General features: G+C 30.6%; 1 protein-coding gene across 5 annotated transcripts in view; it reads left to right on the top strand.

The window, feature by feature from the left end:
* Positions 1 to 23,988, top strand: part of LOC107454759 (xylosyl- and glucuronyltransferase LARGE1) — a 163,869-nt gene extending 139,881 nt beyond the window's left edge. For 4 of the 5 annotated variants that reach the window (XM_043040565.2, XM_043040567.2, XM_071179042.1 and 1 more), the window contains 18 exons: positions 485 to 608; positions 2,314 to 2,419; positions 2,867 to 3,177; positions 7,432 to 7,562; positions 8,640 to 8,723; positions 8,865 to 8,942; positions 9,627 to 9,758; positions 12,441 to 12,536; positions 13,441 to 13,470; positions 13,659 to 13,817; positions 14,467 to 14,568; positions 14,654 to 14,741; positions 16,931 to 17,055; positions 17,139 to 17,294; positions 18,791 to 18,897; positions 20,280 to 20,477; positions 21,170 to 21,268; positions 21,779 to 23,988. In XM_043040565.2, the coding sequence (XP_042896499.1) occupies positions 500 to 608; positions 2,314 to 2,419; positions 2,867 to 3,177; positions 7,432 to 7,562; positions 8,640 to 8,723; positions 8,865 to 8,942; positions 9,627 to 9,758; positions 12,441 to 12,536; positions 13,441 to 13,470; positions 13,659 to 13,817; positions 14,467 to 14,568; positions 14,654 to 14,741; positions 16,931 to 17,055; positions 17,139 to 17,294; positions 18,791 to 18,897; positions 20,280 to 20,477; positions 21,170 to 21,268; positions 21,779 to 21,875 (2,208 nt within the window). In that variant the 5' untranslated portion in view covers positions 485 to 499 and the 3' untranslated portion in view covers positions 21,876 to 23,988. The remainder of the gene's footprint in view (positions 1 to 484; positions 609 to 2,313; positions 2,420 to 2,866; positions 3,178 to 7,431; positions 7,563 to 8,639; positions 8,724 to 8,864; positions 8,943 to 9,626; positions 9,759 to 12,440; positions 12,537 to 13,440; positions 13,471 to 13,658; positions 13,818 to 14,466; positions 14,569 to 14,653; positions 14,742 to 16,930; positions 17,056 to 17,138; positions 17,295 to 18,790; positions 18,898 to 20,279; positions 20,478 to 21,169; positions 21,269 to 21,778) is intronic. The other variant, XM_071179043.1, reaches the window with a different exon arrangement.
* Positions 23,989 to 24,292: the final 304 nt, after the last annotated feature.

Genomic DNA, 24,292 nt, shown 5'->3' with positions numbered 1-24,292 from the left:
TATATATATATATATATGGAGGAAATTTTCAAATTCGCTTCCACAAACAGAAATCCAACGAGAAAATTTCTACTCACTGAATTTCTAACCTTACGGTAGAATAAATTTCAGTCATAAGAAAACTACTTTATCACACAATAATACTCAAAAAACAAAACAAAAATCTTTGATTTTGCACGCACGCAAACTGCATGTATAATTAAATATGTTTGAATGAGAATATGTGTTTTTAACCATTATGTTAATATTAGATTCTGTTAAGCAAATGAATATTTGTATTCATTTGAATAACAACGATTCGGTTTGTTTAATTTTGTATTTACATCTTATGGATGATAATGGAACAGTACTTAATAGTGATTATTATAATATATGTATAATTACTGATATCATTACAATAAATGTGTATATATATTATTTGATTCTCTTAAATTCAAAAACATGGCTGTGTGAAGATTATTACTTAAAATATATTATTTTGCAGTGATGTGGTGGTTGGATGCATGTGGGAGTTAGTTGCAGGATGCGCAAGCGCAGGGTGGTCGTCTTCTCCATCGCTTGCTGCCTCCCCGCCCTATTCCTTCTCTATTTGGCATCCTCTGATGAAGGTAACTATCTCAATCATATACATAATAATACATAGAATTGTAAAGTACGAGGCTGATCCCAAAAATAAAATTTCCTGTAATATTAAAATCATTATGAAGATTCAGCACTTTTCTAGTTTTCTACCAAACAACCATTTATTTCGTTGCATTTTCGTTGACGATGTGAGAGTATTTGTATGCACATGGTATACCAGCTCTCTGCCATATCCTTTTTTTTATTTCCAATGGCCAAGGTTACAAAAGACCACTCACCAAAAAGGGAGGAACAACAACAACAACAACAGAAAAAGCACATCTGCCATATCCTCAAACATTATATTTCACCTCATCAAAGTACTGTATTGCTTTCCAGTCGGATTTTCTTTCAACTTGTGAAGTAGTAGTCTTTAGGGGCATAAGAAATAGTAGATGTGTGATGATATTCCTCTGAAACTGTTTTAGAAGAACGGGGTGTCGTGATTGTTGCTTATGGCTGTGCGAAACACAATATATACAGTTAAACACTGAAAAAACTCAAACATGCGATTCAAAACTAGGGAAAAGTAATGTTATGGTACCTATTAATGATACCTGTTACGCTTCCAAAACGATTCTTACCTTTACTAATTCTATTATTTGTACTGTATGTCGTCGTTTTACTTTATTTAAATTATTCAATACTGAGACACTAAGATACCCTTCGTTTGATGCTTATGGAAACTTTTTTTAATGAAACAGAATAGTTTAAAATTTATTGTAACATAATTTTATTTAAGTTTATAGTAGTAATATGACATGAACAATGAATACATTTTCTTGAAGCATTTATATTTAAAGAAATAGTTGATACCTAATTATGGAATGACCCTATTTGGTTAATTTAAGTAATTTGTATTCAGTATTGCATATTTTGTCTCTTTCTAAACACTTAAAAAATTTTATTTATTTATTTATTACGGCGGAAGTTCTAACGTTTGCTCAAGATCATTTATTTATACCATCTTGCCAAAGTATCCAGGGACCTACCTAAAGCATCATGGTTTGGAGATATTTTCCATAGTATTGCTTGGGTTCCTTAGTTCCTCTTGTCAAAAACATGAGCTCTGGGATATATATGGACATCCTGGACAATGCTACTCACCCAACTCAGTGGAAACATTTAAGAAAAGTTGCATTTCTCTTCCAACTGGATGAACTGCACCATTTACTCATAGAGACATGAGCAGTCATGGTTTGAGAAAACGGGACTTCTAGATTAGCTTTCTCAGAGCCCCGATCCAATACCTAATAGATCACCTTTGAGATATATTAGGATGCAGATTACGTAGCCAGCGACCCTCTTCAACTGTGGAGGACGCCTAAAAGTCAATTCTTGAAGAAAATCTCTCAAATGCATGCGAAAGTAGCTCAGGACTCTCCTTGACCGTATCACTGTGTGTGTCCTGATACTTTTGACCACATAGTATAACATCTTTATTTATGAAAACTGCATTCAAATCAACTTTCTTTTATGTCGGACCGAAATTTACTTTCATTATTTAAATAAAAAAGCCTTAATAAAGGAATGGAATTCTTATTAGAATCCCCTTAAAAATAAGTGTGAATCATGTTCCTGATTTGTCTCCTTAACTGAAAAACGCTAAATTAATAGTTCAGTGTTTGCTTTAGATCTCATAATTCAATAGTAAAGTTTATTTGAATTTATTTTATATGAATTTATTTTTAGATATGGGAACTGACAACTTTTTGGGTTTCACTCGACGTGAGGCGAAACTGGCTGAAAGAGTGCGAGAAGTGGAAGAACAGAATCAACTTCTGCGAAGGCAGCTCAGGTACTGAACTCTATCTCAAGCTTTTATCAATGTCCAATGCGCTAAACAGAAAATGAACCACCCTGAATAACTTTTAATCCTAATGATCGGAACTTCGCGGTCTAAGACTCAATCTTAATGGTTCGTGGGGTGACCTCAAGTATGATAATGAGTACAGATGATATTTCTAGTTACGAAAACGTGCTTTCTCAGAATAAGCATAAATTGTTTTCGACGGATACGGATTTCCGACCCCCAAAATATAGGGAGTAGCCGCAATCTGGAAAATAGGGTCCCCATATTTTGGTTAACTTAAAGGCATATCGGCTGAAAATATCAGACTGATTGCTTAATACTTCTACAATTACGTGAGAGCATAGCAAAATGCCGGTGACATTTGAAAAATCTTGAATATTTCAATTGGCCCAAGACACATTTAATAACTATATTTCTGTGTTTTTGTTACAGCATATCTCAAAACCACCTGCTTAGCGTGATGTCAGAGACGCAACAGAACGACTCTCAGACGGTCCGGGGAGGAGAGGAAGAGAGCCAGAAGAGTAGCGTTGTGTGTGTCAACCAGGAACCAGAAGTGCCCAAGTGTGAAGTGATTCACATAGCCATTGTGTGTGCGGGATATAATTCCAGTCGATCCGTCGTTACCCTCATCAAAAGCATTCTTTTCTACCGAAAGAACCCACTACATTTCCATTTCATAGCAGATTCTGTGGCGCAGCTCATCTTACAGACATTGGTCTCCACCTGGAATGTACCTGGAGGTAAGCAGAGACCAGCAAGGGACTAAAAATCTCGAAAAAAAGAATGCTCGAGGAATTTATGTCTCTTGTAAAATCTGCTAAAGTTTTATGTAGAAATTCTAAGACTTAGTTTCAAACGTTGACAACAGATGGTACTATACAAAGTTTTTACAAAGAATACGAAGGCCGTAGATCTGTAATCGAATCTGTGATATTTCAGCACCAAAAACACACGTTCAATGTAATACATGGCTTGAATCTCCTACTCGTGTACGATTGACTCGTCTCACGTTTTAACCCTAGAACTGATCGTTCTGTAATTGATGGCCATCTGTCGGAAACTTTTGTAGCTAAGCTCCGAAGTTTCTGTCTGAAATGTTTACTGCTGTCTGAGTAAACATACTTTTGTTTCTTTCCTCTCTCCCTCTCTCTTTTTAACTTTGAAATCAGTCAGTCTTCCTCTGGACACCTGTGTATTTAAATACACAACAGCACTCTGCCTGCACAAGTTGGGCAGCAGATTATACAGTACACTTGCTTAACTGATGACCGAATTTTATAATTATACCTCGAACAACTTACAACCTATGATCAAAAGAGATTGCTTGCGACTTGATTCAAATTTTTTTGACTGAAATTGTGTTTTTCAAAATCGGCACTGCGATTTGGTTATGGTTGTTAAGAGTCCCCTTCAAACAGAGAAATGATTTTAGTTCCTCCATGTTAACTTTGGGAAAGTTATATGCCCGGAATTTCCTTAATTTGTTAAGTAACTAACTAATACTTTTGAATAATTTTATTTCATTTAATTCATTGAAATGTGTTTTATTCAACTTACTGAGCTCTGAAAAATACTAGCAACCTTACAATTTTAAAATCCAGCAACTAGATTCAATAGAACTCGTTTCAACGAGCAAAATAAAATCGATAGTTTTAATTTATTGAATAAATAAGGAAATTCTAAATGTGTAAATCCCTGTTGGTTAACATAGAGTCAGTAAAACCCTTTTTCTCCTTCAGGGAGCCCTTAATATCACATTAGAGCTACATAATAGTGTTGCTAAGATGTTGGGTATTGTAAATTGAAGGTATATTGGGTTAAAAATTTAGTTTAAAAAAAACATATGGCACATGATGAAATAGCGGGCCAGGACTGGTCCAAATCTGAAACAATATTGTCAAAAGAACGGACCTTTGGGAGGAACAATGAAGAGGAGGTAGTCGTTGCACATTTTTAAAATAAAATTATCTATCAGGCACAAAATGAAGCAGTCGAATCAAAAATTATTGTTAAGCACTAATTCTTTTTATTTGAAAGATTCTGAAAACTCTATTTTGAACATATCATCATAATATTAAAAGCACAGCATCTTAATATTGGGATATCTTTATCACAGCATCTAAGTATTGGAAGTACAGCATCTTAATATTGGAAAATCTGATAGATCTAGAGCAGAAGGCAGGGCACACAAAAACCTCGTCAGCCTCTGGAGGCGTGTAAAATGGCGGTCACCGCATCTCAAAAACATAACGATGATTTTACTTAAAAGGAGGTTGCAATCAGGTTCTTCGGGATAAACATTAAATGGCGGGTGTCCAAAATCATAAATTTCCAAAAAGCCATTTTTGAAGATGTAACCAACTCCAACGCTCATTCATATAATATTTAAATGATGACTAAAGGGTTGACTCGATAAGATAAGCTTCAATGGCGGCGGAGACGCCATCCTTACCTCCCAACGAGGAAGGGATTAAAAAAAAAATCACTCACGTTACTGAGTGTCAGGTACTTAAAGACGATCACAAAATTCGAATGCCAATGAGCGATAGTACGCTGGGCTATTTATACTCTTGCTGTGAGTATAAATAGCCCAGTTAAAAGTGTACAAAGTGTTATTCCATATTTTTCTTAAAAATCACAGTGTTATTTCCTATTTTTGAAATTGAACTTTTAGTGTTTTAAATACTAACTCTCGATTATGGTCACGACGAATCGATCAATCGAATTTTTCACATGCCTGATCAAAGAAAGCCGCCAACAGATGTTCTTCCGAGAAACGGGGAGAAAGGAATGTCCGGGGGAAACTGACCGATTTGCAAAAGATTTAAGGGGCGATGTATGAATTGGATCAAGAATTAAGTTAAGGCTTGTGACTCGATGTCACCAATAGGCTACTGGCGACAATCTGGAAATCATTGTCTATGGAAATCCGATGACAATACTGGCGCGTACGCATACTACATTACCACAATTTAGATGGCTGAGAGATAATTGTAGTAATCCCCCAGCCTCTGCACCACGCTCCTCAACTGCTTAACAGTGTATGGACTTTTTCCCTCTCTAAAACAGCGTGAAACATTACATAAAAGTAGATTCCAAACCACTAAGATACGATGCAATCCAATTATACAGGCAGCTTTTGCATCGGGAATCGACCCCCAGCCCAAGTAGTGGTCCATCACACCGGCTGAGCGACCAATAATACGGATAGTTACATTACGATCTGTCTGTGGTTTTTTTTAAATAGCGTAAATGCAAATCGTGATGCTGGGGTTTATGAATCCCATGGCTACTCGTGATTGGAACTTGAATTTTAATGAAAATATGAATTGTGATAAAGCTTAATAGCGTCGGAGCACAAACGTTTTAAACGCTTTCATTTTCGTTTTTCTCAATGATTTTCGTTATTAGCAATAGTACTCAAGACTAAGAATCGGCTGTACCTCACCAAACTTAAGCAGAAAGTAATAAAATTTAAAAAATGTTACGGGATAAGTTTAGCGAAATATAAAATGAACACTAGGGTTACCCATGACACAAAAAAATATTATAAATATAACGAGAGTTTGCTTGGCTATAGCCTAAAATTTTATTACTCTTCACTTAGCTGTTAACTCTACTGGATTTTCCAGTAGACTACTATACTCTTTGTAAATAAAGGATCAGGGTCCAAGTGGTCGCGAGTTCGATCCCCATCTAACGAAGACTCCCCGTATAGTAAATGGTGAGTGGTGCACGTTAAATCTGTAGGGTCACAAAACCCTCCATCTTCCCATAACAAATCAATAACTCTGGGATACTGCATTGGAGATTGATAATTCTCTGTTTCAGGTCAAAATTACGTGTCGTAATTGTGGTTGTATGAATGAGTACGCCCTGTAAAATGGGCTGTGACGTGTGTGGTTGAATTCGTATTCTTGGTCATAGATGGCGCCACTGAAAAACAAGAAACGCTCCCTCTGCCTTAAATTTGCTTGGTTTCACCAAGCAGGCTTGCTAGTATTAAAAAAAAAAGAAAAAAAACTCTTTGAAAATAGAGAAAGCATCTCAATGTGATGTGATTCCTCCACTACTATATCTTTGGTAAATCTTGCTTTTTTTTTTTCCTCTGCAGTCCGCTTCAGTATGAAATTGGGATAAATTTGCTTGGGGGGGGTAAGATTCATCAGGATCATGGTAATGGAAAGGGCAAAACTGGGGAGAGTTTTGGAAATCACATCTCAGTGAGATGCCTATTCTATTTACAAAGAAAATAGTGACTGTCCATTTTTCCTGAGCTGCTGACTAATTAAAAAAAAATTCCTGGTTTCCTATTTTAGAAAAAAATCTATCAAAATAGTTTTTTATTCTTTGCTTGGTTATAGAATTTAAACTAAATATATTAACACTAAATTATGAAGTAAGCCTTTGTTACAATTATAGATTTTTTTTTGTAAATATTCTGCCATTTGCAGTTTCTTTTTTATCAGAATTCTTTTTTTTTTAATTAATTAAAAAATTTTATAAGCATCTAATATGAATTAAATGTCTATTATTATTCAAAATTATGAAGTCATAAGTATTAATAAACTTAATAATAGCCTTTTGTATTCAAGTTAGCTCAATGAAAAATATTGCCTTCATTTTATTTTCATAGTGATAACTCTTATATATTATTTGTATTTTGTTGACTATAAAAGTCTCTGGAGAATCTGTGTCACATATTTTTAGTATATTATACAGTAGTTGGCATGAAATTTATATAATTTTGTAAGCTCTTTTCTATGTTGCCAGCTATACCCTTATTATACTCATGCGAATTCCATTACCAAATTTACCTGCAATTTCCTGTGTCAAATGTATTTAGTATATTATGTAATAATTAGCATAAAATTTGTGTAATTTTGTAAGCTCTTTTTTTTTGTTGCAGCGATGGCCTTATTTTACTTATGTAAATTTCATTACCAAATTTTCTGTTGGTCCTAACTTGGTTGATTAGTTTTTTCCCTTTGTAGTTGATGTAAGTTTCTATTTGGCTGACAATCTTCAAACAGAAGTTTCATGGATTCCTAATAAACATTATTCTGGAGTGTATGGTCTAATGAAACTTGTTCTACCCAGGGCTTTACCAGAGTATTTAGAAAAAGTATGCTTTTTTTTCTATAATGCTTCAATGATGTTACTGTACTCTAAAGTTATGAAACATTCTTAGTTAACCTAATGATGTTTATGCTCTGATTTAATAATACGAAATATTCTTGAATGAAAAGTTTAGTAATTTGCAGTAAAGAAATTTTAATAATTTTCTGCCAATAACTTGTTATCTACAAGTATTTACAAGGACATATACAGGGTGTTCAATAATCACCTCCTCTAGCATTCACATTGGAGGCTGAAAATTAATATTTAAGCCGGAAAAAAAAACATTATTAAAACTTGACGAATCTTTAACAAGAAAGAAAAATTTGAAACATCAAGAACTGTATAGTTTTCTGAAGAACTTAAGGGCGACTATTAAAAATACCATCGAAATTCCTGTCAAACAAGCTGGTTTTGCTCTTTATTCTTTTAATTCCACTTTTTTCAATTATGATTTACTAGATTCTTTTTAGATTCTGAATTGATTTGTTTTTTCCCTGTTTAAATATTAATTTGTAAACTTCAGTTTATAGATGTTTTTTTACTTAACAAGGATTAAAAAACATATACATATTAGAGACAGTAATTATATACCTAATCAATTTTTATAATAGTACTTTATTTATCAAACTGAAATATATTAAATGTTTTGTTAAAAATCAATAGCATACATTGCTGTTATCACACCTTTTAGTTTTGTAAAGTTTATTTTTGTTTTACAATAATATTAACTTGTTAACATACATACAAGCAGCAATATTTTTGTTAAGAGTGAGTACTGTCTGGCTAACAAAAGAACTTCTCTTAGCGCTTGTCTAGAGCACTATCAGTAACTATGGTCATGAGGTAAATCTAATTTAAGTCGGGGTGTAGAGTAAATATTTAGGATAGGTTTTGACCTGTGAGGGAAGATGTATCAAAATCTCATCTCTTTGAAAAGTGCATTTTCTTGTTTCCGAGTGTAGCAGACTATCCCAGACTCTACAGCAATGGAAATTTCTTTTGCTAGGGAGACAGTACTCAGACATTGACGTGTTGCTACTTCTTTACTAATTTTTTTTTCATATTACAATACTTTCTTTAGGTTATTGTTTTAGATACTGATGTTACATTTGCTACTGATATTGCTGAATTATGGCGTATTTTTAGGAAGCTTTCTGCCAAACAGGTATTTACAATTTCATTTAAATTAAATTAAACTTTTCCTTTTATTACTTTGAATTCTGAAATTTAGTACATATCATAAAGACATTTGTAATCATTGCTGTTTAAATCTTTATTTTCTAATCTTTTTTTTTTTTCGTCCTAGGCTATTGGACTTGTTGAAAATCAAAGCGATTGGTATTTAGGAAAATTATGGAAAAATCATAGACCCTGGCCTGCATTGGTAAGATTTCTTACAGCTCTGTTATTACTAGCTAACATATCTTTGAAGAAATGCTTTAAAAATTGTATTGATTATGCAGGTATCTAGTAATGTTAAAAGTGTATTATTCCGCACTATAATTACTGATTTTTAGTAATTGAAAGAGAATCACTGAGAGTTTTTTGCTTTGAAGGTGAACTATCAATTTTTCAAATCAATAAGGAAAAATAATTTATTGTAAAAAGGAAAATTTAGAAATTTGAAGATTACTTATAGAATTTTTTCTGCTTTTTTTTTAATTTTTTAATTTTTTTTGGTTTGAATTCAATTTTTACATAATTTTATATAAATACAGAGCTTTCCTGAGTTACTAGCAATCAAATATTTTGATTCTTTGCCAAAGAAAACACAGAAAATTTGGAAGGTAATTGTTAAAAATGCAATGCAGCCTTTTTAACCCGATAGTGTTTTTTTTTTTTTTTTTTTAAATATTTTTACTAACTGTAATGTAGATACTTTTTTAACTTCATTTTTGAAGGGGATTCCAATAATATCAAGTTTATCTTAACACCCTATGTATTCAAGTAAATTGTTCATTAAAAAAAATTATATTCATTGTCAAAAAATTTATTCCAGTTTCAAAAAGATAAATGTGTTCTTAAATATTTTAATTTATGGTGTACTGAAAAAGTTTTTGTTTTGCAGGGTCGAGGGTTCAACACTGGTGTTATCTTACTTCATTTACAAAAGCTGCGTGACATTGCATGGATGCAAATGTGGCGATTAATAGCAGAAAAAGAACTACTAAGCATGTTATCTACGTCTTTAGCAGATCAAGTAATTATAATTGTTCAATCATGAAACATTATATGATATTGTTGTATAGATATTTTTATAACATATTATTGAAATAGTTATATCAATCAGTTCTTAAGTAGTTAAAGAATTCCTGCTGTTAACCAAAAGTCTATGGGGGAAAATATGGAGTTCTATCACAAACATGTGCAAAAATTATAAAATATTCACATTCCAATGTTGTTGTTTTGTTTTTATTAAATATTTTATTAATTGTGTCAACTGATTATAAGAGAAATTAATTATTATCTGAGGACTTAAGATGCTCAATAAACAAAAATAAAAGAATTTCACAAATAATACACAGAATGATTGGAACATTTTTGAATTGCAAGGAAAAAAATTTTACATTTTAAACTGTGCATTTTTGCATACAAAATTTGAATAAAATTGGTCTAACAGTTCTTGGAAAATGAAAATTTTAAAAAAGTGCTAATTTTTTCAGATTTTGTTACTCATAAACTATTTCTTCTATTTCTATTCGATTTTATATACTTTCATTTAAAATTACATCACTTGAAATTATATTCAAAATTATGTACTTATTTAAACAATTTTGACAAATTAATTATTAATGCAATTATTAAAACAATTAATAAAAAATAGTTTTTAAATAAAAAAGGTTATATTTGTGAACAATAATTTTTTTTGCATGAAATTACAAGGTAACCAAGTTCTTGCCATTTTAATTATCCCCTAAAAAATTAATTACAGTAGGTGCAACCGATTGTTGGTCTTGCACCCAAAACTTTTTACTAATGTGGATTCAGCTGTGCAATCCTCTTGCGGTAAAAAGCAAATCTGCTTCATTGGTGAAGGATTTTTCACAAAGATGATTGTCCTAGGAGAGGAAAAAGTGGTGATCTGATTGTGCATGGTCAGGTGAGGATGGCCACCCTCAGGACATCCATCCGAGTGTTACCATGCAGCAATTCACCAGTGCTGGCTCTTTCTGTTGCAATGCCTGTTACATACATTCCAATTGCTGCGAGTACAGATCAGCAGTCACTGTTTGATTCATTGGTAGCAGCTTATAGTGAACCACTTGATGACTAGTCTGCCAGACACAAAGCTGGGTGCATAGGTAGTCATGCACTGTGAGGTACATAATCCTGACGTCATAACCAATGTTTGGAAATGTCACACCACACCCTTTTTTTTAGACCCTTTTTTGTTACTGATAATGTATATGGAAGCAATACGGTGGCAAGAGAGCAATGACATACAGCCTGCCAGTGGTTGTTTCTTGTGAACTTTCTAAAGCCTCTGCATCTTACCTAAGTAGTGCAGATGAAGTCTTTTTTTTTTAATCAAAAATATTAAACTGCCTGGCAAGTTCACCACACAATAAAATGACTGCCCTCCTTAAAAACCACTTGTAAAGCTGTGTTATCCAAGTCCTGTGGTTGTCCACTGCAAGGTTCATCATAGAAGAACAAATCTCCCAACCTGAATTTTATAAGAATGTCTTGCTGATGCTGTACATTCATTCATAGCACCATCTCTAAATGCCTAACATATTCAGCTACTTCATGCAGTTGTTAATCAGTCCATTTTGAAGTCGTAAAGCTAACAACGCCAAAGTGGGCGATGGACCTGCTATTATAACAACTGATATTCATACTCTCCGTCAACAGGATTTTAGACAGTGTGATACATTAATTTGCATACCTATTCCCCCTTCATTCAATAGCAAAGCAAAAATGGCAAGAAATTATTGGTTACTTTGTATTATTATTATCTGCAATTGTGGTTCCTTGACTGTTTGGTTCTGAATGTCCGTTTGCCTCATAAGTAAGGTGATCTCTGAATCAAGAAAAGAGGTTCAACTAATTCTATTACGTAACAAGCTTTGCTTTGTGTATTTATGGGGAAGGGAAAACCTCTTTGCAATCTTTAGAACCGGTTTTTGCTTACATTCAGAGCAGAGATTAGATTTTTACGAAGAAAATATTTATGTTTTGTCTCTAAACACCGTTAACAGTTAACTTAGTTATGCTGTAAAATGAAAATTTGACTAGTTGTCCATTGTGTACAAAAAGTTTTTAGTTTGCTTAAATAGCGCCAGAGATATGACTGGGCAGAATAAAATACAAATAAGATTGAGGAGTCTAAACTCTAGTCACTGCAATATCATCAGTATAATTTGATGAGATGAGCATATTTACAGTTAGGTTCTCTTGAACCCTTTAGATTGTATCTTCAATATGTAAAAATAAAGTTATTAAGTCGCTCTATATTTTTTATTATTATTATTATTGTAACTTTTATTGAAAGTCTTTTTATGTTTCAGTAAACATATTTAACTTCATACAACCAAACAAAATTTACTCAAATCTTTTCTTTTTTTCTTTTAAATTCAATTTTTATTTCTGCTGCAGACTTTTTATGAACGACTCTAAAAAAATTATGATATTGCCAACTCTTGAATCCTTTATTATTTTTCAATCAACTTTATTTGCGAAAGAGATGCCTAAGCTAAATTAAATCATTCTACTATTTTGCCCAAACATTACTGATGATGATTAATTTGTTTTGTTCTTTATCAATAAATCAAATCAAAATTTTGTATAAGAAATTAAAGACATTTATTAGATAATTAATATTTGTTAGTTATAAAATTATTCTTTTATGTGTTTTATATGTGTTATTTAATTTTTTTAGGATATTTTTAATGCAGTTTTAAAACAGCATCCCTACCTCATTTATAAGTTGCCGTGTCAATGGAATGTTCAATTAAGCGACAACACTCTAAGTGAAGTATGTTATGGTTTTGATTTCTTTTCATCTGCAAAAATCTATCGCTTGCATATGCTTTTTACAGTTATTGTACTTACATGAAAATAAAATTTGTTCTGCTATTATTGCCTTTAACTTAAATTCTAGAAGAAAAAAATGCCAAGGCGTCAAAGGATTTTTGAAGGGGCAAAAAAAATTTTTAAAAAAATATATGGTAGAGGTTTGCCTGGGAATGGTCACAAGTTATACCCTTCCAATTGCTGAAATTTATTTTCCAGTTTTTTGCATTACACTCTCCAGAAGTTCCCAAAATTTGCCGATCTATTTAGCGACCGATACAGAAACCTCCCTGAAAGCAATACTAAAAACATTAAATTCAACTGTCCATCAGGCAATTTAACTGGTTTTGATGTGTGGGGAAAGTGTATTTATCGACAATGCCAACCATCATCTATCAAAAGGTACATCTAGATTGAATTGAGTTAGCATGTCTTATATACTAGTGAATTGATATTTAATAATTGTAGTGGTAGTTACACCACAGATATTTTCTGCCTTACTTTTCTTACTGGAGATGTGACAGATTGCAACAACATTTTTGTTTCAAATTATTAATTTGAGATCACTGATGAACATGCTATTTTTTACTTTTCATTTGTGACTAGAATTATAAAAATATATATTAAGGGAAGTTGTCATAGCACACCCTGGATATATTTATTTAGAGTAAGAGTTTATGAATAGAATTCAATTTCATTATTCATTGATATTAATCATCATCCTAAGCAAGCAATTGGCATAAAAATATAACTAACTTCTTAATCAACTATTATTATAATGTTATAATTACTAATCATAATAATTAATTATGTTTACCTTTTCAGTTTTGCTTTTGATAATCTAAAACATTTTTATTTACTCTTAGATTTGCTACACAGAAGTCCAAGATTTAAAGGTAATAAATTTACCTTTACTTTTGAACATTCAAAGCACACTTAATGTGAATTGGAATTAATATGACAATTTTTCAAATGCTTTTTTTTTTTTTTAAATAAATCTTTATACATACATATAAAAATATTTTATCTGTTTTTATTAATTAGATAATTTTGAAGATAACATTAGTAATATTTTTATTTTTAGGTTATCCACTGGAATTCTCCAAAGAAATTAAAAGTTAAAAATAAACATGTAGAGTTTTTTAGAAATTTATATTTAACGTTTTTGGAATATGATGGAAATTTATTAAGAAGAGAACTAATTGGCTGCAACAATAGTAAAGTGACACATGTCCAAGAAGCTGTAAGTTTTAATTTTTTTTAATTCACAATATCACTGAACACTTTATTAATTTAATTTATTTATCTATTACTCATTTTAAAATGATTTATTACTATTGTATATGTTTATGAAGAGAAAGTATTACAAATAATCTTATTTATAATATTATACTTTTTTATAAAATTAGTACTTTTCAGTTAGCCAGTCATGAGGAAAATGTTGCCAAAAACTGTAGACCTTCCCCAGCGTTTTTTTTTTTTTTTTTTTTTTTTTTTTTTTTTTTTTTTTTTTTTTTTTTTTTTNTTTTTTTTTTGTGCATTTCCTTGCTTTAGGCTGACTGAAAAATGCCAAAAATTTACTCCACTAAGACAAGAAAAAAAAACTTAACACTTCAATGCACTAGTTTTACCAGAGTAATAAAAAAATCTACGTTACAGTTAAAAATGATTGATTAGTTATGAATTTTACATTTCTATGTAAATTCAGATCTATAATTTCATATAGATCTATCTATGATTTCAAAATGTTTTTACTATTGCTAGTTTATTTGTCTAAACGATAATTAAGCATATTTTGCTAACCTAAAAAAAATTAAATATGGATACTTTAAATTAGTGCTTAGTATCCTGATATTTTGTTTTGTTATTTAAAGGTCTTTTTTTTATTTTAGTTGAATGCAATAGATGAGGATGATTCTTGCTATGAATTTAGAAGAGCTCGTGTTGTGAAGCATCGTACACACCTTTACTACATAGAATATGATTATGAACCAGTAAAAAAAAAAATTTTCTTTCTTAACATTATTATTTCTTATTAGATTGATGAATTACTCACTGTCTATGTTTCTTCCATCACAGACACCTGAAGGCAATGACGTCACGCTTGTTGCCCAGCTGTCAATGGATCGCCTTCAAATGGTGGAGGCTCTCTGTAAACACTGGGAAGGTACTTCACATCTATTTTACATTATTGAGGTCAAACCTTACCTGACCCACCTTAAAAAAATTTTATATTATCTCTAAACATGTTACATTTAAACATGCAAAGAATGAACTTTGTGCACAGTTTTTAAGCTTTTAAAAAAAACTGTTTGATGAAAACACAGAAGAAACTGTCGAAAATATTTAACTGCTCTTTTTTTCTTTTGCATTATTTAATATATTCTACCACAATTGTATATTACATTAATTGTATTAAAATTGTTCAATTTGTACACCTAAACTACCAATTACATATTGTGAGAATAATAGAAGTTACTATTCTTTTCCCTCCTTGTTGGAAAGAGATGCAATGCTTGTAAGGAAAGGTGTTAAGAGAAGGTGTAGTATTAATTAAAGAATAATGGTTAGAATTATCTCAAAGTTCTCTGAATTATATGTTCTCTTAGTTTGTACCATTAGTTATGATTACTACAATTATTACCAATAATTATTTAGAATAATGTTGCAATTATTACTTCAAGTTACTAACTGTGATTACTACAATTTAACTTGAAACAGATGCTATGTAACCTTCTCTTCAAAAAAATGCTTTTTTCAGTATTAAATTTAGTTGAAATTTTAGTAAAAAATAACCACCGCTTCGTATATACCTACACAAATAATTTGTATTTTTTAGAAGAAAAAAAATTGATAACTTATTTTTTAACTTACCTATGGATAAATTTGGTATTCTGATAACACATAGCAACGGAATGGACATCAACTACTAAAGAATCCCCATAAACACAAAATGCAATATTTCGAACTTGATTTTCAGTTGTTGTTTTGTTTATTTTTAATTCTTACTTAGATGCTCTGAACATAAGCTAGTTGTACCCCTTTAATAATTAAAATGCTATACATTATAGGGAAAAAGGACTGCTCACCATGTGACTAAATCTTGTGACTTTGGGGTTTAATCCTTAATATTTAAAATTAATCAAACAAATATAATCTCATAAATGTTATTACAATTATTTGAGATTTATTTTCAAACTGATAAATTTTATTTTTGTTAATAAAAAATTTTTATGTTGCATCGATCTTTCAAAAACTCAAACTCTCAAGTTTTTTGGTGCAAATGTTATATATGTTACTGTTAAAGTATATAATTCAGTTATTTCATAAAATTATTAGGTATTTCATAAAATAACTAGACAAGTCATTTAAAAAGTATATAATGGATGAAAATTTACCTGGTTACTCTATAAAATACCTAAGGATAGACCGTTAAAGTAAAAATAAACAATTTCAAAGTTATTTTTATAAATTAATTGATTATAAATAGCTAAAATCTCTTGAAAAATACATTTTATCCCCATTGCAGATATAAATAATAAGGAAAAGCAGATGATATAATTTATTGTTGCTCATTTTAATAACTAAGTCTAAAAGCAACAGAATGAAGCGTACACACACATCATTGATAAGTGGTTCAAAACTGACTAAAAGCAGCTAGGACTGGTTCAAAGAACTTTTAAGTGCCGTATTTCATACTGTAGCGATCAAGTAATCATTATTCTATAGAATACCTAGTTAAGTCATAGAATTCAATGATTTTATGTATGTTAACTGACTTTTCTAGTTATTTCATGAAATACCTAGTTACTCTATGAAATAACAGATTTCACACTTTAACGGTACAATACCTAAATTTTGCATAAACCTACTAGGGAGGTCAGGAACATTTTGCTTTGTTGAAGAAAAAAAACTTTAGTGTTTATAATATTTTGAGAAATGCTTCAAAATAAATACTTATCCATTAAATTAATATCATTAAATGATATCAATCATTTTATAATAATTTGGAGTTTTTAATTTTTGAAAAAGTTGCTACACGTTTTCAAAAGTGACTACTATTAAAAAAACTGCTACTGGTATGCTTTCTTAATTTTGACCAATACTATATGTTGCTCTCAAGGTCGGACTGACCATAGTTCTAAAACTGCAATCGCCCCCTGGGCCCCATGTAAATTTAAAAGAGCACTAAAAAACTACCTAACTGCTTATTAATATTTCTATAAAATCAGAAACTTTCATTCTTCTAAATTCACCTGTGTGCCCCACTTAGTCCGGCCTCAGTTGTTCTCTTATTATTGCTTAAAATAATGAAATTTGCAATTGATATAAATGTTGCCTGTATATTTTTTAAAGGTCCAATAAGTTTAGCTCTGTATATGTCAGATTCTGAAGTGCAGCAATTTCTCAGCTATACTCTCAGTTCAGAAATCCTCAGCAGTCGGAAGAATCTCGGCTATCACATCGTATACAGGGATGGAGTAAGTTTCAAATCAAAATGATGTCAAGAAAATATTTCAATTGTACAAATGACTCAACCCTTTCTTTCTTTCTTCTTCCATAGCCATTCTACCCGGTCAACTTACTACGGAATGTGGCTCTGCAACAGGTCACAACCCCTTTTGTCTTTCTGACTGACATAGATTTCCTGCCCATGTATGGACTCTATGAGTACCTCAAGAAGTCGGTGGCTTCCATGGGATTAGAATCATCTACAAAAGTATGCACTTAATGGTTTTTTCTATCTTGATTTTCAATCACGTAGCTCAAACAGAGAATGAACCTGGGGAAGAAGTCTCATCTTCCATAGGCACAATTTGCCCAAGGTTGGGCGTGGTCCTTGTGTATAAAGGAAAAAACGTTTAGGGGCATAACAGCAGAGGTTCCTGAAATGCACCCTCCTCATGGGTGCAAGTTGGGAAAAAGGCCAAGACTGAAAATATTTTGACTGAAATACCTAACATACACAATACCCCCTCGACATATGCAAACTATCTAAGAAATCTTTACCATAATACATCATCAAGTTTAAATACTGTACAAAAAATATTTATTCATGTGTCTTTTGATAAAATAACAACAGGTCATAAGAAAGTAGACCAATAACGTAGACCTAAAAAATAATTTTAAGGACAGAAAAAAAAAAATCCGATTTCCGTCTTCGAGACAGTCTTGTTTCCGTCTTACTTCCGTTCGCGGACATTTTCGAAAGACGGAAATCCGTCCTGGGGACGGAAGACTTGCACCCATGACCCTCCTCTCCTCTCCTTGGAGTGAAAAAGAAAAGTTTTCTCTTTTTGTTGGTTTGTCCTGCATTTTTACTCAATTAATGAACAGTACAAATTAATTAAGATATTCCTTTGAGAATACATTTATATTACCAATGTTGATTAAATTTATTAACACATTTTGACAAAGAAAGAATAAAGTAACAGTTTACAGGAGGCAGCATACCCATCCAAACATATAAAGTTGTCTAACAACCAGTTCTGCTGAACCTGAGTGTATTGCTTACCCTACAAGTTGTTTTTCTGGTATAGCATACTGCACCGAACAATTTCCCACATTAGTTACATATTCAAAGAGCTTGACTTCTCTTTTCTACATTTTTCTACTCAAACCAGAGTTTGAGAATAGCATTTAATTTTTAAATTTGAGTTTATTTTATTTAAATTAATTTTGGATCTTAATCACTAACTATAATAAGAATGTGACGTTTTTAATAAACTACATTATATTTTGATTATTTTTAGACAGTGTTTATTTTAAATTTTAAAAAAAAGAAAATCATAGCCATAAATTTTCCGTTTTTCCAGTTATGTAAAATATGTTTATTATTTTAAACCTTCATTTATTATTGATACTCCAACAAAATAAGTTTCACATTTTATAATTTTTCTCTCATTCAAAAACTATACTCTTTCAACTATTAAATTAAAAGAGTTTTCATGGCATAAACCTGCCATTGTATATGTATAATAATTATATGGGTCTAAAATTTTCTAAGGATATTTTCTTAGTAAAGTTCAGGAATCCTAAAATTGTTTGAAAAATGTGTAAATGCAAGAAAAAGTTTAAAAAAATATAGAAAACTATTTATCTATTTTACATTAATGAATAGCCATTTCACAGTATATATAGTTTCATAGAATATTATTTTACAATTATAGAAAATCAAATTTATCTTAATAATAATTTTTATGGCATTTTTTACAGGCTCTTATAGTCCCTGCTTTTGAAACGCAAAGGTATCGTTTGACATTCCCAAAATCAAAAGCTGAGTTACTTTCCATGCTGGACATGGGGACGCTTTTCACTTTTAGGTACGTATTTTTGGCTCTCTGTAAATTGATTTTTTATTAAATTAAATAAAAATTTATATGGTAGCATAGCTGATTAAATGCTAAGCAGGGTAGCGTCAGTGGTTAAAATTCGTAATAAGACTACCAGGTTAATACTTCCAAATTATTTTTGAAACTAAGCCCAAAAAACGCTTCATCCTATATTGTTGTACTGTTTACAAGAATTGTTACTCATGTTATTTACCATTCCATTTAACTTTTGCTGAAAACATAAAAAACTGATGATAACACTCAAAGCATAGTAAACCTTACACTGTTCATGTTTTGATATTAGTTTATTTAAATCTATTTATGAATTCATGGCCTATTAGAATCTATAAAATATAGAAAAAATTCTAGAGTGGTAAAATTACTTGCAAATTAAAATACAGTTTCAATAATAAAACTTCCTAGAACATCAAGTCGAAACAAACATGGTCTGTCTAGGTTTTTCTAAGAGGTACCTATTTTGTGAAAATTTAGACATAATTTGTGAAAATTAAAAATTATATTAAAAAATCAACATAAAATATGGATTTCTTGTTGTTGCTTATCCCCTTGGTCTAGAGCCCTAGACCAAGTCCAGAAGATGATGTCGCAGCAGCAAGTCATTGACAGTCTCCCCATCACTCATCAATTGCCTCACAAAGGCACCAATGCAATCCAAAAGATGAGATGGAGAAGCGATGGCCGAGCAATGACAGTCTTTTCTTTCGCCCTGAAGGTCAAACACTTTATATGGCCGGTCCTAAGTCTTGACAAAGCTGGTTTGAGCAAATCTAGGACAAGTGCACTGCAGGGATAATCCGGGGCATTTGGCAGCATACCAATCATGATCTGGTGGGTGCTTCCACGCTGAATTTACCCTAGCTAACTTCAGTGAGTGAACCTCAGACACTAGTAATTTAGAGGAAGGGGGACCCCTTTCTTATGAGACACAAGAATAAAATTTTAAGAAAAAGTATTTTGTGAAATGACCATTTTTCCTAAAGTTGAATTTGTGAAGCTACTGCTAAACGGTATTAAATTTGGCTTGGACAGACCCCTGGTCTTGAAAACATAAGCTGGAAGTTTTCAAGATTCTATTATGGTTTTAGAATCTTGTTATAGTTTCCACTAAATTGGACATTCTTAATTCTATCTAAACATAGATCTCAGAATAGAATTGTACCATGCCATGCGAATTCATGACCTTGTATTAATGGATTAAAAATATTTGTTTCACACCATTGCACTTTAAAAGACTTATTCTGAGTTTGTTTATGAAAACATTTTTGTAAAATATAATCTCCCTACTAACATTAACCATTCCTTTTATAGTTCTACTATTAACATTATTTAAGCCATATTGGATTCCCCTTTAGATATCATGTGTGGACCAGAGGACATGCACCCACTAACTATGCCAAGTGGAGGACTGCCACAACGCCATATCGAGTTCAGTGGGAACTGGATTTTGAGCCATACATTGTTGTTAGAAGAGATGTTCCTGAATATGATCGTAGATTTGTGGGATTTGGCTGGAACAAAGTCTCGCACATCATGGAGTTATACGCCCAAGGGTAATATTTATTCACTCATCTTCTATCTATAATTATCCTTAGAGTACCCATTATCTAAGATAATGTGAACAAAACTTATTACAAGAAATTTGGCTTGGATAATCAAAATTCTAGCAGTTATAAAAGTCGTGATAATAAGAATGATTTTCTTTTAAATAATATACCATACACTTAAGTCTTGCAATGGAAATACTATCATATCAGTACACGGTCATGCCCAGTCTGCTACCACAGAAATGCCGCTCCTTGGTTCTTTTTATTGAAATTAAATGCATATGAATAGCTTGGGTGCAATAAATATTTTTTTTACTTGAGTTTATCCTCTTATAGGTGGCTTTTTTCTATGGGTGGCCTAATTCTAGCAAGATTTTTGACACTATTTAGATAAAGGTACCAATAAAGGAATTGTTTCCTCCTATTTCCTTAATTTGTAAACAGAAAAAATTAAATTATCGCTGTGTAATTCGATTTGGTACTAGGTGTAATAAAGTCACTCTGTGCTATTTATTAAAGTATTTGATGTAAAAAACCTCAAATTGCTAATAGCTACATTATTTTACCTACACACCATTAGCACTGTAAAAACATTATACAGAACATCCCACAATTATTCATTTTACAACATGCTATCATTTATTTATAAACTTCAAGCCTATTTTTATAGATAAACTATTTTTAATTTTTTTTTTCAGTTATGAGTTTGTAGTGCTTCCAAATGCATTCATTGTACACATGCCTCACGCACCAAGTTTTGATATTGCTAAATTCAGATCAAGTTCCCAATATAGAAAGTAAGTATTAAAAAAAAGTTTTTTTTTTGTGATGCATTTTTCTGAAATTGTATTCATTCTTTAATCATATTCACGCTATAAAATCTCTATTTCTTCCACACTATTTCAACCCAGTATAATGGCACTCTAAAAGTCTGTACGCAACCATGACATACAAGTCTGTGCATGAAATATGTTTTGTTTTTTGAGCCAGGTTAGGTTGCTTAAACCTGGAAAAATTTATATTCAGATTTGCAAAGTAAATTTTGTTTATATCATTATAACAAGCTTTAAAAAATAAGGCTGTCTTTATATATTTTTAGAATCCTACTCAAAAATCAAGTATAGAAATTAATATTTAAGCAAAGGAAAAATGAAATCATTATAGTAAATCTGACAAATAACTATTGAAAACAGAGGGTGTAAAAATTATGAATCATTGTATTAGAATTTTTGTTTTTATCCTGTCTAAAATAGTTTTTAATGTGAAACAAATTACTATACTAATTAGTTTCTTTCTTCCTTTTCCAGGTGTTTAAAAGTGTTAAAAACAGAATTTGTTAGAGATATATCGCGACGTTATGGAAAACAATTTTCAGCAGAGAAAAAGAAACTTTCCAGGAGATAACAGTTGTTTGTTATGTTTGTTGATATTATGCACACAAGTTGTCTATTTCTGATCTCCAAGAAGTGTCATTTGCACACAAGTTGAAGAGAGAGAGTAACATAAATATATATTGAATGTTTTGAATATCCATTTTTATATAAAGACATTTTATATTAATGAATTATCAACGTTTAGAGTTTTTTTATAAATCTCTATAAAAATTTTTATTTATTTTTAATGTATATAAAATAAACTTTTAATGCACTGTAACTTATACATTTCTGTATTCAGTAAGTTATTTAAAAATGTGTTCAATTATTTAATTTAATTTACTTAATCTTTCTATTCTCTTTCAATTTTAGTTTTCCACTTTACAACGGACTTCAAAAAATTTTAAGTCAAAAAGCCCAAATTCTATGTAATAAAGTTAATTTTAATTGTCATATCTATTTATTGTAATGTAAATATATATGTGGTTATTTATCTTTTTCATAGCAAGTTTAATGATGTCACGATTTATAAGCAGAAGATTTGCATATTTTTTATGTTCATGATGTGATATAAATTTATTTTTTATTTTGCCCCAATGTGTTACGGTTATAATATAAGCAAAAAAAATTCACATTTTATGTTAAAATGTGATATGAAATCATCATTTTATTTGTATATTTAGCTCTAAAATGTAATAAATACCTTATTATTGTTTTATGCATGTGTGTTATAAAAATTCTTTGTTATTTCAATGGCATATTTTATTGCACTTAAATTAAAAAAATTATAAAATTAATTATTAGCTTAAATGTATTAATTTTTGTCTCGCACGCATGGATGATCCGTTGGGCAGTGGTTTTTTAAACATCATATTTTGCATGTTCAAAAAAACTAATGTAAGATCATGTGACATCCAATTGGAGATATCACATGATACACTAATATATTAAATTAATAAATTTAAACCACTTCATTCTTATTTGGTAGCTTTACATTATCTTACTATAAAATAAAAAACACTTAAGATGTGTAATAAATTATTATGCATCTCACAGTATTTGTATTTGATAAAAAATTAATATTTATGGTAATTAAAAATAGTGAGAAATACACACTTTTATACAGCCACTGCCTTATATATCTCCAATTTTTTTATCATATCTTAAAACTATTCTTTGAAAGCTCTGTCATCATACGAATAATTGGTTATTTTCATAACTGCGATAAGTGATTCATGATTTAGATTAACTTTTGTGCATTTAGAAACTACACTAATTATACAAATAACAAATATTGATGAGAAGAAATACAAGTTTTATGAAAATAAAAAAATTTATGGTCTAAATTTTTAAAAGTTATTTTAATATTGCATTGTTCAGTATCATAAAAATAGGCAAAAAATTATAATTATTTTCTAGTTGAAAAATTTTGCCAAAGTGACACATTTTTTAATTATCAATGATTGCTTTACATATTTTAGCTGTTTGTTTTAAAATTGATACAATTCTTTATGGAAAGTTTCATATTACAGTTTAAAATTAAATCTTAGTTTTGAGTTAAAGACAAAGCTTTAACTCAAAAGCTTAAGCTAAACTTTTTTATTTTCCTTGGCAGAGCTTTGAAAAATATTTTTAATGTCATACTACCATAAAGTCTCAAATTTTTTCAAACCTAAGTCTCAAGTTCTTTAGAATTTCTTAAAAGTTATTTTCTCTTTAGAATGCATTTTGTGTGTTAAAAATGGGTTCAGAAACTCTTCACATATCAATGTTGTGAATATGCAAATGATATTTAAAAAAATTGATTTTGTTAAATATGTATATGTTCATGTTACTCTCTTTGTCCCAATCAAATCTGCCACTGTTTTCGCACACCGACCAGGGGATGTGAACCTGGTACTTCAGGGACAATGCAATAATGTCCAAGACTTTCTATTTACAAGGAAACAACCATTGTTTGAAAAAGACTGATGATTAATTTTTTAGACATTCAAACTGTAGAGTTCTTAAACAAAATATATTTCAGTTCCATATTTTCTATTTATTTTTAACCTCAAATGAATGATATTCTTCCTCAAGTTGAGGAATAAATTTTTAAGATAAATAAAACTGGTAGTTTTCATTCCTGAAAACTACCTAATTTATGATGGTGTTATTTTTTTCTCCAATTAATCAAATTATACATACACATAATTCAAAGATTTAAAATTGTCGGATCACTTTTGCTCTATCGTCTTCAAACTAAAGGTAAATTTACGATATCGCATTACTTTTTATTTTTAACTACGACATCAAGAACTGCCCAACAGCTATGGTGACTGCTACAAAATCATAATGCATGTAGTTTTTTTTTCAAGTATATTTAAAACATTAATACATAAATATATGAATAATTATTCATAATATATTCATATTATAAATATGTAATAAACAATAATTACATTAAAG

The sequence above is a fragment of the Parasteatoda tepidariorum genome, chromosome 3 (genome assembly GCF_043381705.1).
Source record: "Parasteatoda tepidariorum isolate YZ-2023 chromosome 3, CAS_Ptep_4.0, whole genome shotgun sequence".
In the NCBI taxonomy this organism is placed as follows: domain Eukaryota; kingdom Metazoa; phylum Arthropoda; class Arachnida; order Araneae; family Theridiidae; genus Parasteatoda; species Parasteatoda tepidariorum.
Note: the sequence above shows the minus strand (reverse complement) of the source record. Positions and strands in the feature narration are given on the sequence as shown.